The sequence below is a fragment of the Mesoplodon densirostris genome, chromosome 7 (genome assembly GCF_025265405.1).
Source record: "Mesoplodon densirostris isolate mMesDen1 chromosome 7, mMesDen1 primary haplotype, whole genome shotgun sequence".
NCBI lineage: Eukaryota > Metazoa > Chordata > Mammalia > Artiodactyla > Ziphiidae > Mesoplodon > Mesoplodon densirostris.
The window spans coordinates 115,358,942-115,377,105 of NC_082667.1; the positions used below are offsets into that span (position 1 = coordinate 115,358,942).

At 49.8% G+C, this 18,164-nt stretch overlaps 1 protein-coding gene across 2 annotated transcripts in view; it reads left to right on the forward strand.

Moving 5' to 3' along the window:
- The first annotated feature begins 825 nt into the window (after positions 1-825).
- The window catches only part of UBASH3B (ubiquitin associated and SH3 domain containing B), a 141,799-nt gene continuing 124,460 nt past the window's right edge, over positions 826-18,164 (forward strand). Inside the window, exon 1 of one of the 2 annotated variants that reach the window (XM_060103999.1) lies at positions 826-1,322. In XM_060103999.1, the coding sequence (XP_059959982.1) occupies positions 1,162-1,322 (161 nt within the window). In that variant the 5' untranslated portion in view covers positions 826-1,161. The remainder of the gene's footprint in view (positions 1,323-18,164) is intronic. The other variant, XM_060104000.1, reaches the window with a different exon arrangement.

Genomic DNA, 18,164 nt, shown 5'->3' on the forward strand with positions numbered 1-18,164 from the left:
CTTCTTTGTGGTGGGAGTAACTTGGGCCAACCTATGATGCAATTTACTTATTCGTCACTGCTGAGCAGTGATGATCCAGTCTTCACTTTGAATGCTTTTATTGATGGGGTACTCATTTGCTGTTGAAAATCAACCCATTCCACGTTGTACACATCTTACAATTAGAAAGTGTTCTTTCTCTGTTCCGGCTCCCTCCACCCTCCTCCACTTCCCACTTCCTTCTTCTGCCTCCTTCCTCCTGGCATCTTCCCCTCCCTCTTCTTTCTGCCCTGTCCTTTCCCTCCCTTCCTCTCCCCTCCTAGGCCGAGAGCCCCAGGTTCCACCCTTTGCCCTGAAGTCACTATCTAGGCCACGGAGGTCATGGAGAACACAGAAGGTCTTCAGTGTGGCCCCTTAGCCAGCTGATGGGAACTTGGTCTCCAGTAGCCGTAACCCAATCCTCTGGGTTTTGCAGGGTCTTTAGGAAGCAAAACCTTTTATCTGGGCCTCATGGCTTCGCTTTCTGGTCCATTAATGTCATCCATCAGTTCGACCAGTTTCCATTAATAAAACCCCATCTAGAACCACAGGAAACTTGAAGTGGGTTGATCTGGTGTCTTGAGGCCCAGCTGGCCCTTGATGGAAGCCATGGAGAAGCTGGAGCGCTGGGAGTGACTCTCCGGAACCAAGGTACACAGGCAGCCCTCGCTGGTTCGAATCCGCCGCTCAGAGCACCTGGACTCCAGCCGCGGGCTGCGCTGCCGCTTTAAGAGAGGGGCGGGGCCCGGGTACAGGCGAGGCAGGGCCGGCCCACAAGGCTCTTTTTCCTTTTTGATCCATTCAAAAATTACTCAGTGCAAATTCCCGGACTGCTGGGAGCGGAGAAGGAAAGGGGCGGAGGAGAGAGGGCTGCTGCGGGCGCCGTGCAGGGGGCACCCGGGGCCCGAGGGGCTGACGGCCGGTCGGGGAGAAGCCGCTCGCGGCGGGCCGTTCTGGCTCCGGTGGCCTCACCAGGAAGCGTCAGAGTCTCGACACCGGGGAAGCTCCGAGCGCCGCCGCCGCCGCCGCCGCCTCCCTCCCGGCACCGGGTCCCCGAGCCCCCGCCCCGGCTCCGGGCCAGCCCTCCGCCCTCCGGGACCCTCCGGCTCGGGCGCCTTCCCGGGCGATGGCTGGCCGCTGAGCATGGCTCAGTACGGCCACCCCAGCCCGCTCGGCATGGCTGCGAGAGAGGAGCTGTACAGCAAAGTCACCCCGCGGAGGAACCGCCAGCAGCGCCCCGGCACCATCAAGCATGGATCGGCGCTGGACGTACTCCTGTCCATGGGGTTCCCCAGAGCCCGCGCGTAAGTGGCCGGGCTCGCAGCCCGGGCGACCCCTCCCGCCCCAAGCGACCGGCCCTCGGCTTCGCTCCGGCTCGCCTCCCGGCGCCTGCCGGGCGGGCGGCGCGTTCCCCGCTGCCCACGACCTGTTGGGGGTAGGCTGGGCGCGCGGGCGGCCCGGGACTCGGTTCCTCCTGGCGGGGGTGCAGGGGAGGGCGCCGCGCCCGAGCGCTGGGCTGGGGGCTTGCTGGCGATGCCTACGGTGAGGCGTGCCTAAAGGCGTGGGATGCCTAAGGGCGAGGGCACAGGGTTCGAGTCCCGGGTACGGTGGCCCGCGCCCGGCCTCAGAGGGTGGGGCTAAGCGAGTCTCTCTCGGGCTCCCCGAGGTCTCCAGCGCTGAGCCCCCGGGGAGGCGGGGCCCCACCGAGGATTCGGGCACCCTCTCGATCCGGAACGCCGGGCTGGCTTGGGATCCTCTGATGGCTGGGAAAGGGCAAGGCACGGCGGGGCAGGGAGGCCGGCGCTCCCACTGCTGCGGCTTCCAGCTCCGGATGTCGCTCTCGGGTTCTGCCTCCCTCGGAGTAGGAGGGGCGGGAGCGTGGGGATTGCCTCGTGTTCATTGATGGGGAGGATGGAATGAGATGGGGAAGCACTTCCCCCAGGGGCCATGGGTTCTCGTCAGTGGTGACGGCAGCGCAGGAATCTGTGGGTGCCTGAGAGTGAGGAGGGGGAGCAGTCCTCCCCTCATCCTTCTTGCTCCGGGAGGGCGGGGTAGGGAAGGGCAGAGGGCGCGCAGGTGGCTGCCCCAGCAGCTTGCTGGGAAGAGGCCTGGTCGCCGGCCCCAGGCAGCAGCGGCAGCAGGAGTCTTCGGAGGCTGGCCGCCCAAGGCCGTGGGGCTGGAACGCTGCCTGGGAAGAAGACAAGGCCGGGTGGCCAGGCCCTTCTCCCTCCGTCAATTCCTCACATGCAGATTGCTTAGGCTGGGACACAAGGCCTGGGATCCTTGTAGGGCGCTGCTTCTTTGAATGACATCACCTGAACAGAGAGTTGGGCAAACTTTATCAGAAGGGGCCAACTTGAGGAAAGTTTGTTTGCTTCTCCCTTTTTTCAGGTGATAATGCTAGGTCTCCCTTACTTGGCCTCTGGGCAAACCTTTATTCTTTACTGTTAACTTGGCTGTAATCTCTTCATCAAAGCTGATCCCTGGTTTTATCATTCCACCCAGCCTGCTGGGACAGGTCGGAGTGGCCTTGGAAGGCCATAAAATGGACTGACATTTCTGCCTCCCACTAACTTCCAGTTGCTGAGGCCAGAGTTACAGGGGGAAGATGTGGTGGCTCTGCAGGGGTGTGCCAGGTGTGGAAGCTGCAAGTCAGGTCCTTCGTGTGATGGATGTGCATAGCTGTCCTTAAGAACGGGCAGGTGGGGGCCAGAAGTCTGTGGGGCAAGGCTGCAGAATTAGCACAGCCCCAGGCGTTTGCCTTTTCTGAAATGAGGCCAGCGTTAAGGACCTAAATTGCTTAATTAAGGGAAGAAATGCTTAACTGAATTCTTCAGACTGTGGTGTTTGCTCTTCGAGGTGGTTTTAACACGACCTCTTCTTTCCTGCACTGGGTCCAAGAGGCCTTGTCTACGTGCTGAAACATTAGGATGATGGTTTAATTTTGGCTTGTTCAATCCCTGAGATCTCATAATAACTAGCATTTAGTGAGTACTTACTATGTACTGTTCTAAGCACTTCACATTTATTATCCATTTTATCCTCCCAGCAGCCCAGTGAGAAAGGTAATTATATGCCCATTTTATGAACCGGGGAACAGAGGTTTAGAGAGGTTGCATAACTTGCTTAGGGTCACAACAGTGAGCAGTGAACCTGGGATTCAAACCCAGGCATGTGTCGGCTCAGCTCAGGCCTCACATCCAAGACCGGGATGTAATGAGTTCATGTGGGTAAAACACTTAGAGCTGTGCCTGGCACACAGTGGGTGATCTTTAAGTGTTAGCTACTGTATTAGTTTCTGTTTTAACAAATTACCCCATTCCGGGTTGTTTATTTATTTATTCTCTCACAGTTCTGAAGGCCAGAATTTCTCACAGAAATTTATTCTCTCACAGTTCTGAAGGCCAGAAGCCCTAAATCAGCATCCCTGGGCTGAAATCAAGGTGTTGGCAAGGCTCTGCCCCCTCCGGAGGTTCTAAGGGAGAATCTGTTCTTTGCCTCTTCCAGCTCCTGGTGTCTGCTAGCATTCTTTGGCTTGTGGCAGCATCCCTCCAATCTCTGCTTCTGTGGTTGCCTTGCCTTCTCTTCTTTCTGTGTCAAATCTCCCTCCGCCTCTTTCCTATGAAGACACTGTGATTGCATTTAGGGCCTCCCCAGATAATTCAGGATAATCTCCCCATGTCAAGATCCTTAACTTAATCTCATTCACAAAACCCTCTTTTTAGCCATAAGGTAATAGTCACAGGTTCCAGGAATTAGGACATGAGTATTTTGGGAGGAGCCCCTTTCAGCCTATCACAGCTACTATTATTACTAGCACTGCTTCTCTTTACTGGAAAGGTAACAGAGTGGGCCATGATGAAACATCCTGGGGAGGGGGGTAGGCTTGCTCTTCTGTCTCCTCAAATTCTCTGTCTTGGAGCGTCAGAGCCCTTGGCGGTCACCTGATCTAGTCTACTCCCTACCTGGGCTGGCATCTCTTCTACATCAGCCCAGAGAGGCTGATGTGGTCAGCCTTCCTCTTAATAACTTAATCAGGTCAGTAAGAAGAGGCACTTCTCCCCAGGGCCATCTGAGATTCCAGAGAACAGACTTTTTTTTTTTTTTTTGAATTTATTTTATTTATTTTTTATACAGCAGGTACTTATTAGTCATCCATTTTCTACACATCAGTGTATACATGTCAATTCCAATCTCCCAATTCATCACACACACACACACTCCCACCGCTTTCCCTCCTTGGTGTCCATACGTTTGTTCTCTACATCTGTGCATAGAGCAGACTTTTAACTTCATTTTGGAGAGTTGTGAAGAAAGAGAGCAAAGGCACCGGGCTCCGCTTCTGAGAAGCCTCTTTCTTAGGCTTTAAGCCTGGAGGAAGGAGCGTGATGAAATGGAACGTGGGAGAGAGCAGTGATGGTTTCCTGGATTCAGGAAGACCAGGCTGTGATGTTTCAAGAAGGAATGAGACCGAGGTCTGGAACACAGCCCCTTGGAGGGAATGGTGGTAACCAGGGCTGGCAGCTCTGGTTTCCCTTCTGGGTGTAACTGCGTCTGATCTTGTGCAGCAGCAAGAAGGGCCCTTCCACTGGGCTCTGGGTGGACCGTAGAGAGCTCGGATGCCAGCAAGGCCCAGGTCCCATGAAGCCTGTGCTGTGCTCTGGTCTTGGATAAGTCACTCAAGCCCTCAGGGCCTGGCTGGCTCCCTCTGAGGGGAACAGGATTAATTAGTGCATGCTTATTAAGTGCTTGACAGCTACCGAGAGGAGTCCGGGTATGTTCCTCTAGCTCATGATGCCCCTGGAGCCGTGCTAGGTTTTTTCCATCCAACACAATGACCTTTGGTCCAACTTAGACGCTGCTGTAGAAGAACAGCAGCCATGTGGAGAAGGTTCGAGAACTGGCCATTTATTTTGTGTGTGTGTGCGCATGTGCGTGTGTGTGTGCATGTGCATGCACGCACACACGCAAGCACAAGGCAAAGAGGTGTTAGGGAGGCCTCAGGAAGGACGCTTTCAAGGGGCCAAAATAGCCTATCCCTTTTTCTTTCTATGCCCTTAGCTCTTCCTTTTCCCCAAAGTTCTAAAAATAAAGGCCAAGCTTTGTCAAGACTGGAGTGAGGTAGGTTGGAAGGAAAAGGAAGAGTGTGTGTGCCGGGAAAGGCCTGGGGCCAGGAAGGGCCCGAACGGATTGCCCAGGAAGGCAGGGTGAACTCTGATGCAGTGTTGCCTTTTTATTGTTGTCGTTGTCTTTTGTATTTTTTTTTTTTTTTAATTGGAGTACACTTGATTTACAACATTGTGCCAGCCTGAGGTGTACAGCAAAGTGAATCAGCCATAATACACATATTGATATGTCCACCCCCCCTTGCAGATTCCCCTCCCACAGTGGCCATCACAGAGCACCGAGTAGAGTTCCCTGTGCCACACAGCAGGCCTCTGTTCGTTATCCAGTTTATATATAGCAGTGTGTATATGTCAATCCCAATCTCCCAATTTATCCCCCCCAACCTTACCCCCTTGGCGTGTTGCTTCGTGTTCCCTAATTGCTTTCTTACTTGCCTCTGTGGTTTTGGGGGGCAGCGGAGGCTTCTCTAACACTGCAACTCTGGGAGCAGCCACCCAGCAACTGAATTTGAGGAGGACCCCACTGACATAGCTCTGGCCTTTGGTTTTGGTTCCATTCGTTCGAGACTGCCTATGGCTAATACTTTGTCTACAGCACATGGCTCTTGAATGTTCTCTAATGATTGAGAAGTAGAATTTTACAAAAGGACCCTCTGGCCGGGATCTGATGCCCTGAGTCCTAGCCCAGCTTCTGACTGACACTTGAAGCATTTAGGTCTTCTATTGAACCCCTTTCCTCAGTATCCTGTTCGGCTTCTGTGCTGTGTAACTCACGAGGCTTTGTGAAGACCGAATGCGCTGAGGGGCAGGAAGGGACTTAGAACTAAGTTAAAAATATAATCTGGACCCAAGGTAGATAGGATTACGGTATTATGGTGTTGGATGAGAAGAAAAGGAAGGAGGTGGGATGGTGGTGGTAAATCTCCAGCAGGGATTTACATGTGCTGTTAGGTTGTTGATATTTGAACAATGCCCAGCTAAAGAGCAGGACAGTGGCGGAAGGAAGGAGCTGGAGTAAGTGCCTTTGACTTTGCTTTGGACAGTCAGCATTAGCTATGCATCACTGCCCAAAGATAAAAGCAGCTCCGAGCTGGCAACACAAGGAATTGAGAGGCATCTTGCAGAGCCCGTGAATTCAAGCATCCAGTTTCTCTGGCCTTCTCCAGCTTACCTGCTGGTGGACATTGGATCCCCTGAAAGCACCTGGTCAGCTCAGCATCTCTGAATCGTGGCTGATTCTGGGTGGGTGCTGCAGCTGCGTTCCCAGGAGCCTGGGGCGGAAAGAGGAGACCAACTGAAGAAGCCCACGTGGAGTGAAGGGATCTTAGAGGTGGATGGGGCAAGCAAGTCTCTACTCCACCCGTCATGGCCGTTCACCCACACAGCACTCCCCCCTTACACGTGTGTGTTATTTGGTGGGTGAAAAGGTGCTCTCAGGGGCCCTAAATATCCCTCTTGATCTTGAGAAAAGCCTCGCTTTATTTATTTATTTTTAAAATATTTATTTATTTAATTTATTTTTGGCTGTGTCGGGTCTTAGTTGCCGCACGTGGGCTCTGTAGTTGAGGTGCATGTGCTCAGTAGTTGTGGCATGTGGGCTTAGTTGCTCTGCGGCATGTGGGATCTTGGTGCCCCAACCAGGGATCCAACCCATGTCCCCTGCATTGGAGGTGGATTCTTAACCACTGGACCTGAAAAAGTCCTGGGAAACCCTGAGAAAAGCCTCGTTTTAAAGATTAGGTGACTTAAGTCTCGGAGGACTTTAGGGACATGCCCTGTGTGAGGCCATGTTGCCATGACAGCGTTGGTCTAGAACTGCAAGTCCAGTGAACTTTCCAGGCTACCCAGAGGACCTGGCTCCAAAGGAAAGACCTTGGCATACATTCATTTTTCACTTTACTGAGGTATAATTTATGTACAATAAGCTAAACCTATTTAAAGATTGATGAGTTTTGACAAATAAATATACCTGTGGCATCACCTCTGCAAGACAGCACGTGTCCTTCGCTCCTGTAAGTTTCCTTTTGCCCCCTTGCAGTCAATTCCTTCTCCACCCCTATCCCTGGGCAGCCACCGACCCACTTTGCGTCACCAGAGATTAGTTCACATTTTCTCGGTTTGCATACGAGCGGAATGATGCAATGCCTACTCCTGTGCCTGCCTGGCTTCTTTCCTGATATTTATGAGACTCATCCATGTCGCGTGTAGCAGTCGTTTGTCTCCTTTTATTGCTGAGTAGACCTTGATGTATTTGGATGGGCTAATAAGGTAATTATAACCCCTTGCACACAGCGTCTGTGAAAATTTCCTGTTATGCCCTAATACTACCTTAGATTTTTAGATCACTTTAGAGATGACAAAGCGGATTCATGTACCTAATCACTGTTAAGTTTCAGACATTGATAATTTCATGAGAAAACAGGTTCAAATTAAGTGCCCCAGAGAACGAAGAACATCCTGCCTCATGACTCTATCCTGTGGTTTTTGTCACTACCCCGCCCTTGGTGGCCTCAAACTCTAACTGCTTTTCACTGAGTGGACAAGAATGCTCAGAGCTTAGGGCTTTGCTCTTCAGAGAGGCAACAACCGAGGGAGCCCTGTGTCTCCCTCCAGGTCTGCTCCTGCTGACAGTGGAGGCGGAGCTCAGCGCCCCCCTCGTCCCGGCGGGCATCTGGTGTGGATATATGTGAGGGTGTGTCCCTCCTCTAGGGCAGCCAGGAACTGAAGAGACCCAGTCACCCTCTGCCTGATACACAGACGTCTCGCCGTGGCAGCTGTCGGCACAGCCTGGGTTTGAATCCCAGCTCTACCTCTTCCCGGCTGGTGACCTTGGGCACGTCGCTGAATGCCCTGAGCCTCAGCTCACCTGTCTGTACACTGTTGATAATGTCGACTGAAAAAAATGCCCAACCTAGAAGTTGAGGATTATGTTTTGCTGGGGGGACTTGCTGAGGACTCAAGCCCGAGAGGCAGCCTCTCACATAGCTCTGGGGGACGGCTCTCAAGAGGTGGAGGAGTACCCAGGGTATATGGGAGTTTGCAGTAAAAACCAGGTGGTCAGAACATCAAAAGATTACTATTAATTAAAGAAAACCAGACATCTCAAGTTAATGAATTTAGCACTTTCCTATGGACGGGAAGATGCAAGAGCCTGGGCTTAATGAAGTCATTCCTTTGAAATGCACCTCAGCGGTCTGGGGCCAGGATCCTGCTTTTCTCCATCGTGAGTCCCCTCAGGGTGCACAGTTGGGGACGGCTGCAGTGGCTGCTGGCTTGATGGCTGCAACATCCTTTGTTTACTGAAATGGCAGGTGACATTCTTCGTCCACAGCAATAATAGTATGTAGCTCCGTAGATCCTTGTGAGGGTTAAGTGTGCAAAAAACAGTTGGGAACGCCTGTAATCCCTCAGTGAGGAGGGAGGCGTGACTGCTACTCCAACGGTGATTTTATTCCACATGACTCCCTTGGTCTCGGGGTTCCCGGTTGTCCCCCACTTTTATATCTCTGCCCCTCACTGAGCTGTGGCCGTGGAGTAGAGGCTGAGAGCCTCCTTCCTCAGCAGCTTGTCCCCGCAAACTGCCCCGGGGTTGCCGGCCGAGTGGAAGGGGGCCCCCAGAGCAGAGCAGGACCACCCAAACTGCTGACTGTAATAAATGGCCAGGCTGGAGATGTGAAGGCGTGCCATATGGTTGTCTTCTGATTCATCTCAAATGGAATCAGACTCCAGCCCTGGAGAGGAAAAAAATAAAGTGCACTGAAGAATGGCTCCTGCATGTGACGGGCAGGGTCCCAGGCAGGACAGAGTTGCTGTTGGGAGAAGGAGATGGCTGTGGCCCCCTCAGGGCTGAAAGCCCTTGTCTTCTTCATTGGGAGGTTCTCCAGGTGCCACTGGGGGTTTTCCCAGAGACTCATGGGAGAATCTCTGAGTTTACTCTTCCCTGGAAGATGGAGGGATAGATGTAGCAACAGCCTGTGTCCTCCGGACCTTCTGTCAAGAGCTCAGGCTATGTAGGTGATGTCCGTCCTTGTTGGTCCTCTCGCTAACATCCCGTTTTGCTGGTGACTTTGCTGTCATGTTCTTTTTGCCACCTGCTGCTTAAGAGGATGAGGCTTATGGTGAAGTGCCTCAGATGAACATCCAGAAATTGTCTGAGCTCCTACTGTGTGCACAGCACCCTGTTAAATTCTGTGCAGGAATAGATGAACGTCAAGTTCTGGCACCTGGCACTCTGAAGTCAGCCACTGGCTCCAGCTGGCTGCAAATCCTCCACAGTGACTCTCTGAGGAGCCGGTGTGCCTTTTCTCGGCCTGGGTAAATAATTCTCTACAGATAGTTGACAGGCTCTTGGTTCAGCCCTCACCCCATAGGTGGCCCAGGGGTAATGCACAATGAAAGCAAACTCCGTGTACCTTTCTTTCAGAACCCGGCCTTGGGCTTTCACTCTGCTCTCACTTGTTGGCTGTTTGGACTCATATACATCCTTTTCCTTCCCTGGGCCTCAGTGTTCCCACCTGTAAAGGGGGTTGAGGTCAACCACCTCTCCGATCCCAGTTCTGGTGACTCGGGGGTGACATGGACCGCGTTTTTGTTCAACACAAGGATGTTTTCACTGCCTCATGTGCTTTTCTGTTCCGGAATGTTTGGCTTCTCTGGGGTTTTTTTGTTTTGTTTTATTTTCCCCAGTGCTATATGGTCAAATTCTTCTCCCTTTAAAAAAACTCTTCGGGACTCTTGATATTCTAAAGAACAAATGAATGGAAAGGAAGAAAAATACGGGGCAGTTACAACGGTGGGGAGTCTTCTAACTAGTATGCATTAGTATAATTTTCAAATTGGTATAATGTGCTTTGTTGCCAAATACAACCACAATGCTGGTTAAATAAGAGAGGAAGTTAGTGCCCTGAGCCCAGCCCCTGGGGGAAAGAAATTGCTTCTTGGCACCTTTTTAATTAAAGGGACATCTCCTCTTCTACAGAATCACCAGCTGTTTGTGTAACAACTCCCATTGTGTTCAGTTGCCCCAGTGGAAGAATAAACATTCCTGTACATAAAGCAACGGTGGCAGGGAACTCCACCAGGACCAGCTATTGCCACGCACAGTGGGAAGCTGAGAGAAACACCACCATCGCAGCTCACAGCAGTCCAGCACGCCAAGAGGAAGCTGACAGCACAGATGGCCAGAGGTGGCCAAATGTTTCAGATTTCTTTTTCAGGTTTTGCTGGATAAACCTCTATGAATCAGGTAGCAGGATTGTTTAGAATCCTACTTCCGTGTTGATGGTGCCCCATTCAGAAATATTTACTGTGCGCATTGGCTCTCTGTTTATTCTCTTATCTTAGGCAGGAAGCAGGGAGAGAGAAGGAAAGAAACCTGCCTTGAATGGCTGCTTTTGTGTACAGTCTCTTTAAACACAGACGACCACATGTAGAACCACACAGGGCTGCTGGATTTCTGAAACCGCAGCATCCGCTGTCTCCTTTCTTTTTTTTTTTTTTTTTTTTTTGCGATATGTGGGCCTCTCACTGTTGTGGCCTCTCCCGTTGCGGAGCACAGGCTCTGGACACACAGGCTCAACGGCCATGGCTCACAGGCCCAGCCGCTCCGCGGCATGTGGTATCTTCCCGGACTGGGGCACGAACCCGTGTCCCCTGCATCGGCAGGCGGACTCTCAACCACTGCGCCACCAGGGAAGCCCCACCGCTGTCTCCTTTCTTAATCAACCTGTCCTTGAATTGCCTGCATGCCTTTCCTTTCTCTTCTTTTTGCCTAATCAGATTTTACCCACCCTGGAGAACTAGTTCAACCACAGTACAACTGGCCGCCCTTCTCTTTGCTTTCTTCTCCTTCCCCCCCGCCTCCCTTTCTCTCTATTATCCTCTCTCTTCCATCTCTTCTCCCTCAAGCCTTATGAAGCTTCACTTTGTGAAGTAAGCAAGGTAGAGAGGATCTTCCCTCCATCACCTATGAAGTGCTTTGTCCAAGCTCTTCAGCCAGTTCTGCACAGTTACCTATCTCTTTGGGGCCTCTTATAACGCATCTTGACAATTGAAATCTTTGAGAAACAAGACAAGAAAAAAAAATTGTATATGTTTTATCTCCATGAAAAGTTCCCTGGGTAATGCCATTTTTTAAGAAAAACATACAGACATTTCCCAGTGTACTTATGGGCAACTATTATGACCTATTATAAGAGGAGTTGGAAGTACAAGGTAATTAGATGTAATCCTTGCCCTCAGGGGACTGACAATCTAGTGTGGAAGATAGAAAGTTATGATTAAATGTCATGTTATGATGAAGTGTGATGCAAGAGATGGATGCAATATCTAAGTGAGAAGAGGAGGAGGTGATATAACCAGACAGAGGGGCCCTGAAGTAAATTTAAAGGGCAAATAAGAAGGGAGCGGTACTCTTCTACAGTTTGAGAGGTAGGGAGATCAGTAAACAGTTCAGATGATTTAATATCACACTGCAAATGAAGATGGAGGCAGAGTTTAATTTCAATTTGGGTTTCTTGAATCATCTCACCACCACCCCTCCCTCCAACTCAATGAGTAACTTGATACCATCTAGCTTAGAAAGAAAAGGAAATATTTTGTCTACCAAAGGAAACAGTTGGCCCATAGTTGGGCCTAACTTTAGATCTGACATTGTTTTATTCATTCTTCCACTGGGCACTTACTGAGTTGCCTACCATATGCCAGGAACGTGTTAGGGATGCAAAGAAAATTATCTTTCTTCTCCAGGAGCTCAGCCTTCCTCAAGAGAGAAAGGCATATAAACCATAAACATGATTTAATAATGCAATTAGTGCCAGAGTAGAGGTTTGAAAAAAAGCTCTGTGGGACCACCAAGAAGACAATTACTGTAACTTGAGAAGGTTGAGGCACGCAGAGGAGGTGACAATTAAGCCAGAACTTAAAGAATGAATAAAGATTCTCTAGGTATAGAAGAGGGAAGAGCATTCTAAGTCAGAGAGAACAGCATGAAATTCAGAGCATAAGGCACATGGGGGCTGGAGACTGGTGGGGAGGAGACAGAAAAGGAGTAGTGAGAGATGAGAGTGTAGAAATTAGGGCCAGACTGTTTCTTAGAGGTTATGGGAAATAACATTATAAGGCAGAGAAGTCAGTATAAAGGGGAATGGAGCAGAGAAAAACTAGGCCTGGAAGCCAGTTAGAAGGTGGTTGTAATAGTCCAGGTGAAAGATAAATAGGACTTGGGTGAAGATACCCGAGAGCCAGATACTAGAGAGGTTTTTGAAATTGAATTGACAGGATTTATAATCTGTGGGGTGTGAAGGGTAGGGGAGCATAAAGGTAGCTCAGGATTTCCAGCTTGGGAAATTAGAATGGTGGAGACATCATGAACTGAGATAGAACATACAGAAGATAGGGTGGTTTAGAGGATGAGACAACAAATCTGGTTTGAGACATGTTTTAGGTGCTAGAGACACAAAGGTACAGATGCAGTTGGACATGGGGATCTGGAGCTCAGAGTGGTTAGGGCTAGAAATATCCATTTGGGTATTTATGGTCATAGAAGGCTTGGGAGTAGGTGTAACAAACCAGGCAGAGTGTAAAGAAAAGGAAAGAAGCCAACTCCCAAGGGTAGAATTCGGGGGGACCAGCTGGTGGGTAGAGGAAAAAGAACAGGTGAAGGAGGCTACGAGAAACGGTTTGAGAGACAGGAAAAAACAAAATGAGCGACGTCCTAGAAGAAGACAGGGAAGAAGAGAATTTCACATCAGAGATGCAGGTCCACAAAATGTTTCTTTCCCTTTGCGTTTCCAAAGGGAGTAAAATCGTTGGATGTGACTGCAGTTGGTTGTGAATGACATGTTCTCAGAGGATGATTCCAAAGCTTCTCTTCAGGGTCTCTGGTAGTTCCCTTCAGCCTCCCCAGACTCCAGAGGCCCAGGACCCTGAGATCCTGCCTAGCCCCTTGCCAGGTCTTTCCCCACACAGCTGGAATCTGCTTTCTGAAACCGAGACTGCTGACAGATCTGACTGAATAGACGGATGATCAGGAATCTGATGGAAGAAACATCTGCTCTTTAGAATTCCCCCAGTGCTAAGTTCCACTTGGAGATTTTACCTTCCCCCTTCCATCCCTACCTCCCTACCAACCCCCAGCCCCATCCATATCACACCTGAACTTGTTCTCACTGGAAACCAGGCTGAGGTCACCTGATTATCCTTGCTGGTGTGACCCTTCATTCATTTTTTTATTCAGCAAATCTTTCCCCATCCTCGCTGTGTGCCAGTCAATGCATTAAGTGCTGTAGATAAAAAGCATTGAGAAACCGTCTCAGTTCCTCCTCTTGTATATCTCAGGAAGCTGACATCTCAGCGTGCCATGTGCTAAGCTCATTTCCTATCATTTCCTCTCTCTGGTAAGCCCCTGCCCCTACCACCACCTCCATCAGGAATAGCTCATCTCAGGGAATGTCGGGGATCCATGCTCTGTCTATAAGACATGGAGATTCAGGAGGTGACTGGTGGTCAGGGGCTGGACCATCCTCTCTGTCCCTGAGGGAAGGTTTTCTCCAGTCTTCCAAGTCCTTGCAAGTTGTTCTGCACACTTGGGTCTGTCTGTACTTGCCAACAACCTGGAGACGAGTGGGGAGGTGTGGAATCTGAGTGGATGATGGGTGATTTGGAAGGAAATGTTAGAGGAAAGAAGATGGAGGAGGAAACAAGCAGAAGCCCTTGAATGGGGCTTGGCGGGGGGGGGCGTACCTGAATCAAGGTTGGAGAAAGTACATTTACCCCGCAAAAAGGGAAGTTGCATTTTACGTGGTAGGTTGTATGTTTGTGGGAATTGAATTTCTAAGAGTTGGTAGACCTTGAAATGCAAACACAGAATATATAGTTTTAAATTTAGGTGATTTGGTGAGTGACAATTCTTCATGAGTTGCCAAAGGATGCGAAGAAGAACAATGTCCTTTGTGAAAGATGTAGATAGACACAGGTGCTCAAGAAATGTTAGTCATTATTCATAACCTAGGCAGTTCCTAGTATTTAGTTGCATAATAGCAATCGCTTGTTCCTGCCTTGAGAGTCATGTGTGACAGCAGGTACGTTTTGCTTCAGAGTAAAGAAGCTCAAAACAAGTTCCTGCCCTAGGTTGAGAATGACTCAAGTACCTCTTCTGAAACAGAGTATTCCTACTGGGAAAAAACCTGTAGAGGTAGAATCTCAGAAGTATCTTAGTGGAAATTGCTAGTAGAGCTTACCTAGTCCAACTCCCACTTTTTACAGAATGTCAAGTGAGATGAGCAAGTGAAGTGACTTTTTCAAGACCAACAACTAGCCTGGGACAGAAGCAGAGTTTGAGGCCCCCTGGCTCTCAGTCCCAACCACATTCCCTTTTTCTGTATCAGACTCCTTCCCTGAGTCCAGGCTCCGCCTCCAAGAAATAGATTTCTAACAAAGTTTCGGCTCTGTTTTCTGGAAGAATGGACTGGTCTGTTGTCTGGATTAGCCCTTTCTTATATTGTCTTGGTTTTTTTCTTTCCTTTTTGCTTCCTTCCTTCTGCCTGCCATTGTTTGCATCACAACCCATAGAAGATGAAGGTAATTTGTGGATAGGCCCGTTGGAATGGTTCCTTCTGAGAAGTAGGGTTGGGGGGCGGCGGTGAGGAAGTATCACACCAAGAGTAGAGTAGTTGTTGGAGGGAATCCATAGTTGTCTCAGTGACCCACCCATGAGGGGTATTCTTTGGGGGAAAGAAAATTGGTTTTAGAGACAAAAGACCTGGTTCAAATTCTGGATCTGTCACTTTCTGAGGGTGTAGTTTTTTGTGTTTCTTTTTTTTTTTTTGCGGTATGCAGGCCTCTCACTGTTGTGGCCTCTCCCGTTGCAGAGCACAGGCTCCGGACACGCAGGCTCAGCGGCCATGGCTCACGGGCCCAGCCGCTCCGTGGCATGTGGGATCTTCCCGGACCGGGGCACGAACCCGTGTCCCCTGCATCGGCAGGTGGACTCTCAACCACTGCGCCACCGGGGAAGCCCGAGGGTGTAGTTTTTGAACAGGTTATTTTAATAGGTTGGATGAATCAAAATAAGGCAATGTATATAAATGTAATAAAACCCACAAAAAGTCAGGCGCATGTAAAGTGATACTACTATTTGTCATCAGTGATTGGGTTCTGGTACTTTGAGGCTTTTCCAGAAAGTCTGTGACCTGTTGGTTTTGTGTGACTTTTGGCAGGTTGTTCTAATCTTCCCTAACCAAGCTCCGTTCTTCCAGAGAAGCTAATTCTGTCACAGTGGGGAACACAAGGAGCCCTTGGAGAGGCCCGTTCCGTCAAAGTGAATGCTTCCTTCTGGAAGCTTAAGTTTTCACTTCACCTTTTTTGGGAAGTAGGGACGTGAGTCATAAGGACTTTAGAAAGTGGCTTTTGTGAACTATAGCACATGTGACCAGAGGCATGCATAGTAGTTTGCCATTGCTGCTTTAACAAGTTCAGTGGCTTAAAACAGCACAAATTTATTCTCTGCAAGTTTGGAGATCAGAAGTCCAAAATGGGCAGTATGGGCTAAAATCAAGATGTCCATAGAGATGGGTTCTTTCTGGAGGATCTAGGAGAGAGAGTGAACCTGTTCCCTGACGTCTCCAGCTTCCCAAATCCTCCTGCATACCTTGGCTGGTGGCCCCTTCCTCCATCTTCCAAATGCATCACTCCAACTCCTGCTTCAGTCATCACATCTCCCATTCGTCTGCTTCTCCTCCCTCCCTCTTTCCCTTACCAAGACCCTTATGACTACATTTCTCCCACTCAAGATCCTTGGCTTAATCACATCTCTGAAGTCCTTTTTGCCATGTAAGGTCACAGATTCATAGGTTCTGGGGATTAGGACATGGGCATCTTTGGGGGCCTTTCTTCTGTCTACCATGGCATGTGCCTGTGTAAGCACTTGGCCCGTCTCCTTAGTTCACGATATTTCTCACAGAATAGAGGCCTGCTAGCCTCTTCTCATCTGCATTTCTGATTGTTCACTCCTCATTTGTTGTCTCATCACCTTCACCATTCCCACCCAAGCACCAAATATCCATAGCTAACTTTTGCTGAGCGCCTACTGTGTACAGACAACATTTAAAACACATTACCTGTGGATTATTTTGTTTATTCCTTATAACATCCCTATGAGATGGAAACTACTATGATCCCAGTTTTACAGATGAGAAAACTGAGGCACAGAGATTTTTTTTTTTAAGTTGCCCAGGATCACGCAAGTAGTAAGTGGTAGAACCAAAGATGAAGACTCCGGGCAGTCTGACTCGGAGTGAGTTCTTAACCAGCACCCACAGTATTGGCACGTAGCTGGTGTTTAGTAAAGTTTGATGAACTGCAGAAGGAAACTTGAGGTCCAAGGAAACAATGTGATGTCCCTAGATTACACAGAACTGGGGTCACAAGGGCCGCCTGCCTTGCCCGTTGGTTTGGTCTGTTATTGGGCCCCAAGTAACAGCAATGTGGTTGTCTGTGTAGAAGTGTGATCTGGAGTTGCAATGATGTTATCGTCCATTCTGAAAGCGTGTGTGTGTGTGTGTGTGTGTGTGTGTGTGTGTGTGTACATACTACTCATCTCGGCTCCAAACTATGAGAAGACAGGATTGTTCTCAGGAGTTAGTAGACTCCCTGCCGACCAACTCTCCCAGCCTCCACCGGCTGCTGCAGATTGAGCCTCCACAGTAGAAACAGGAAGCTCCTATTCCTGTGGCCCCCGATGAGGGCTCCTCAGATAGAGTGCACAGTGGTCAAAGCAACATGTGTTCAAATTCCTACTGCACTTGGAACAAGTTACTGAACCCTTCTAAGCCTCAGTTTTCTCATCTGTTAAATGAGGATAATGAGATCTGCCTCAAGGGATTGTTATAATGATTAAATGAGATAATACATAGAAAAGAGTGCTAAATGATAGCTACGGTGGTTAAGATCAGCAGCTCTGGAGTCACAGTGTTGTGTGGGGCACACGAGGAGACTCCGGGTATAAGTCAATAAAGCGGTCTAAATGTTTTTTTTTTTTTTAATTAATTAATTAATTAATATTTATTTTTGGCTGCATTGGGTCTTTGTTGCTGCTCACGGGCTTTCTCTAGTTGCGGCGAGCGGGGGCTACTCTTTGTTGTGGTGTACGGGCTTCTCATTGCGGTGGCTTCTCTTGTTGCGGAGCACGAGCTCTAGGCAGGCGGGCTTCAGTAGTTGTGGCACATAGGCTCAGTAGTTGTGGCTCACGGGTTCTAGAGCACAGGCTCTGTAGTTGTGGCACACGAGCTTAGTTGCTACACGGTATGTGGGATCTTCCTGGACCAGGGCTCGAACCCGTGTCCCCTGCAATGGCAGGTGGATTCCTAACCATTGCACCACCAGGGAAGTCCCAAGGCAATCTAAATCTTTGGCAAGAGTGTGTTTCCAAGTTGGCTCCGAACATCTTTACGACCTGGGTCTAGGTTCATTCCATTGGGTAAGGTTCTGGGGAGGGGCAGGGAGTTGAGGGGGCTGGCTGAGGAATGTGGAGTGGCTCTTCTCCTCAATGCAAATCCTAACCACACCTCTCCTGCCTTCTACCTGGCCTCCCAAGTCCACAGAGCTGCCCTCCTTATCGAAAAGAATCCCTGACACATCAGCAGCGTGGGGAGGATGGCAGGGGGCCCCGTGGGAGTCAGCTTGTATATAGGCCTGGAAAATCAACTGATCCATCACGAGGAGCCTCGTAGGAACCTCAGACCTCACGCAGACCTGTGACAACTCTGTGCGTCAGGATTGAGGGGAGAGTTTGAAGTTCTTATCTCCCTCTAAATGTGAGATCCCAGGCTCACAAGCAGATGGCTGAACAGACAGCTGTACCCCTTTGCTGTCTGGCGGCTTCGGGTGCTGTAGATCTCTGGATGTCACTTCATCCATCAGGCCTTGGCAGGGAGGCGGCAGGTGTGGTTGTCTCATTAGGGCTGCGGCTACGCGCCCTGCTGGCCACTCAAGTGGGGACATGGGACAGAGGAAGAGCGGCTG